The 3,978-nt window shown below is 28.3% G+C and overlaps 1 protein-coding gene across 3 annotated transcripts; it reads right to left on the bottom strand.

Moving 5' to 3' along the window:
- Positions 1-349: 349 nt before the first annotated feature.
- LOC133794020 (uncharacterized) lies at positions 350-2,008 on the bottom strand. 3 transcript variants are annotated; one of them, XM_062231208.1, is made up of 2 exons: positions 1,656-2,008; positions 350-907 (listed from the first exon to the last, which is right to left on the bottom strand). In XM_062231208.1, exons 1-2 carry the CDS (start codon positions 1,914-1,916, stop codon positions 563-565), a joined length of 606 nt encoding a protein of 201 aa, XP_062087192.1. In that variant the 5' UTR covers positions 1,917-2,008; the 3' UTR covers positions 350-562. The 3 variants fall into 3 exon arrangements, 2 of the variants coding, with proteins under 2 accessions (XP_062087192.1, XP_062087196.1); XM_062231212.1 differs by having other exon boundaries at positions 350-832; positions 1,656-1,998; XR_009875096.1 differs by having other exon boundaries at positions 601-894; positions 1,656-1,834.
- Positions 2,009-3,978: the final 1,970 nt, after the last annotated feature.

Consider the following 3,978-nt stretch of genomic DNA (forward strand, 5'->3'; position numbering starts at 1 on the left):
TTGTGCATGGTTGAGCATAGATTGTTGTTAATCAATTCTTGATTATTGTTTAATATTCAATCAATTTCAACACCATATACATAATGGGCATATAATAATAGTGTCCAAAATATTTGTCAAAGGCTTGTTGCTAGGGTTGATGCTACATGAGTCTTTGATTCAGACCCCGCCTTTTGGCATAAATGATGTACAAACCTGAGCAAAAGTTTAAGTTATGAATTAACTCGTTAAGTATTTATTTTTAGCCTCTTTTTTTTTAAGAGCTTCACAAACTAGTTTTATTATGCATCAATTAGTATACAACCAAAGTTGTGAATATTTAGTCCAAAATAGAAATTACAACACCAAATTAAAAACAAACAAAAAAGCACATTTATTGTCTTTTTTGAGTAATAGGTTGATCTAAGTGTTAGATTTTCATGTAGACCTTGTTCACAACAATGGTGCTTTCAACTATGTAGCATAAACAAAAATGAGTTTAATGATACTATATATATATAGAGAGAGAGAGCGAGAGAGAGAGAATTCAGCTACGCAATTGGGTTCAAACCTTTGAATAAGTTTAAGACAAGTGTGGTTGGTTTATCCGTTGAGCAATCAAGTTGATTGCTGCATTGGCTGATGAGAATGCGCCATGAAAGCTCTCTTGATACGAAATGGTTTCCAATTCTCTGGCCATCTTCAACAGAATCTCGCCGAGGTCGGTTTGTCTCTCTATCAAACATTTGTAGTAGCAGTAAGAAGCAACCTTGCTTATTTCTACATTGGTGGGTTCTGGACAGTACTCATCATCCAACCATTTGTGTAGAGTGATCCTTAGCCACTCTGACTCCTTAACACATAAAGTCTCAAGTTCACTATGAGGTAGACCAAAATGGTGGTTGTATAATACATCTACAATCAAACACTAATGATAATCCATAAAGTTGTTATTGTTGTTGTTGTAATACATAAATAACACAAATACTTAATCCCCAAAAACAGAAGGGTGTTACTACATCTACATAACAGAGTAGGATTACATATTCTACTGAAAACATGTCACACAACGCTTGTTATGCCTAGATATGACTAGGCGGGCTTTGCATTGCAAATGGCTCATAGAATGAGAGAATGTGATTCATACTGATACTTGTAACTTTTTCCTATTAAAAAATTATAAAATAAAATAAAAAATGGAAAGCATTTGACAGTGTTACCAATTGCCAATGCGTTATTTTATTATAAATAATTCTTTTTTGACATAATTCATGATTGAACAATGTTTGTAGATGCAAACTTATTATGACTTAAAAGGATACAAGGCTTTCCAATGCAGTATAACAAAGAGTAGATTTCTTTTCTTCTTTTTCCATTCCCTTTCTCGTCTATTTTTCTAAGTCATTTTATGAATTTTAATAATAAATATGAACTAATTTATTTATATATATTTATTAAGGATTAATAAAAATTGAACTAAATAACATAGCAAGGTTCTCTTCCTTATCCACATGAACTTTTCAATAAAGGATGATCGTATTGAGGAATGAAAAACTTTCGTTCATATCATAAATTACAAAAATCGAGTGATAATTTATTAGTAAGATCCAGAATCAACTCAGATTGAACAATTCAACAAGATAATGAGAAGAAGAAATTGAAAAACGATAAAGTACCTCCAATGCCTTAGAAGGGAGCAACCAGTGATCTGGAACCCTAAGGTCTTCGACTTGAGCATCTAAATCTTCTCCCTCTGAAGGAGAAAGAGAGTTCAGAGCATTGTATGAATGTTGGTGTTGGGTTGTCCGAAATTGCAGTGACGACACCAAGAAATTGGAGGTAAGAGAAGCAAAAGCAAATGTGGTGGAATTGGAACTTGAGGGTTGGAGGGGTGAAATTGTAAATGTGATTGGAGAAGTGCAGAACAGAGATTTCATTATTGAGAGATGAGAAGAGCATGGAAATGGAATGGTTGGTTGGTTGGTTGGTTGGTGGTGGCGTGGAAAGAAAGTCAGGATTTTTAAAGACTTGTTGACTTGACGAGGCTGTGGATGTACAAGTTTCAGTCTTATCCTAAACTCATCCACTTTTCTAGAAATTAAATAAAGTTATAGGAGAGATAATTTTACCCAAAAATAAATCAAGGTATTAAATTTGAAGGGTCTTCTGCTTCTCCACGTGAATTGAAATAATCGCAATTCGCATGATTAGTTCATTTGCAAGTGTAAAAATTATAAAAAACGATTGTGTATTTATTTTTATAAAAATCGAGCACTAAATACCAAAACAGTCGAAAACCAAATTATACATAGAAATTTGAACGCTACAAAAAACATAATAATAATTGTTGTTGTTATTTGTAAATGTAACGAGTGTTTTGTTAAAAATAAAATAGGAAATTATATTTTATATGAGATTTTTAGTAGAGTTAAAAAATATGATTTTTTTTTTTCAAAAAAAATTAATTTATGGCTTATTTTAAGATTTTTTATTTTTATGGTTTTATTTTCCCATATTTTTGTATAAAAATTAGTTTATGTCATAGTTTTACTCTTAATCAAGTTTTATTAATTTGGAAGTGTATATTTGTAATTTGATTATTTTTTTTAGCTTATTTGTTTTTTTTATATTATTTTTATATAACTAATTTTATATTAAATTTTTCTTTGGGTGTTTTGCAAATTTTTTTTTTTGTGATATGAATTGTGTTTATTATTTTTTTTATTTATTATAAACATTTTTCCTTATTTTTATATTATATGTTTTTTTTTTTTAAATTTTGTGTAAGGTAACCAGTTACTTGATTGATCTTTGACAATTATGTAAGAAAAAAATTATAGAGCTAGGTTAAATAACATATACCAGGAGGAGTAACCAGTTACCCTAAGAGAAGTAACATTCTGCCATAAGAGGAGTAATTAGTTACCATAAGAAGGGTGATGAGTTGCTCATTTTAAATATGAAAAGAAACAATCTGATTGAAAAAGAGGAAGAACACTTCATTAAAAAAAAAAAAAAAAGTAAATATGATTTTAGTAACATAGGTAACCAGTTACCATAAAGAACTCAGAAATATACACACACATCATAACATGAAGGTAACTAGTTACCATCAGAAATATACACACAAAAAACATGAATGTAACCAGTTACCCCCAGAAATATACACACAAATAATGGGAAAGTAGCCAATTTCCACAAATTTGAAGATAGAAAAAAAAAATCAGATTCACCCCCTTTCCCCTCTCTCCCATCTTCTTCATATAATTTTTTTTCTAGATTTGAATGTCCCCATCAGGGTAACTGGTTACCTATTCACGTTTTCATATTTTTATTAGTTTTCTTTCCACATTTTGGTCTTCCTATAAGAGTTACAATAAAAAGAAAATGCTGAAAAAATTTATTTGAATTTTTTTTACATATAGTGGAAAACTATAAAAAAATTACAATAATAAAAGATAATAAATAAAAAATAGTAAAATAATTATGTGTGAAAAAAAGGAAAAAAATAGAATGAGAAAAGAACAAGTACAAAAAAAGAAGGAAAAAGAAGGAAAAAAACTAAAAAAATATGAACAAAAACAAAATAAAAGAAATGATGAAGGAGAAAAAATAGATAAATGAATAAAAATGAAAAGAAGAATAAGAAAAATTATGAAAAATGGACATCAAAAAAATGAATGAAAAAATTGGTAGAAAAAAAATAAAAAAATGGAAGAAGAAAAAAAGAAAGTAAAAAAAGCTCAAATGTGTGAAAAAAGAAGAAAAAAAATGGGAGGAGAAAATAAAAAATAAAAATTGAAGAAAAAATGAAAAAATAAATAAAAAAACTGAAAAATATGTAAAAAAAAACAAAACAATACAAATGAAAAAAAAAAAGATAAATTAATAAACATGAAGAAGAAAAAGTAGTAGAAAAAGAAGAAGGGAAAAATAGAAAGAAAAAAAAAGATAAAGAAAAAAATTGGAAGAAAAAAAAAGGAAAAAATGAAAGAAAAA

This window comes from Humulus lupulus, chromosome 1, assembly GCF_963169125.1.
Source record: "Humulus lupulus chromosome 1, drHumLupu1.1, whole genome shotgun sequence".
Taxonomy (NCBI): domain Eukaryota; kingdom Viridiplantae; phylum Streptophyta; class Magnoliopsida; order Rosales; family Cannabaceae; genus Humulus; species Humulus lupulus.

What these genes read in the sequence shown, in the direction of transcription:
- LOC133794020 (XM_062231208.1), bottom strand. Translation starts at nt 1,916, where the DNA reads ATGAAATCTCTGTTCTGCACTTCTCCAATCACATTTACAATTTCACCC. An exon ending in TCCCTTCTAAGGCATTGGAG is followed by an intron (nt 908 to 1,655) that starts GTACTTTATCGT and finishes GATTATCATTAG; the next exon opens with TGTTTGATTGTAGATGTATT.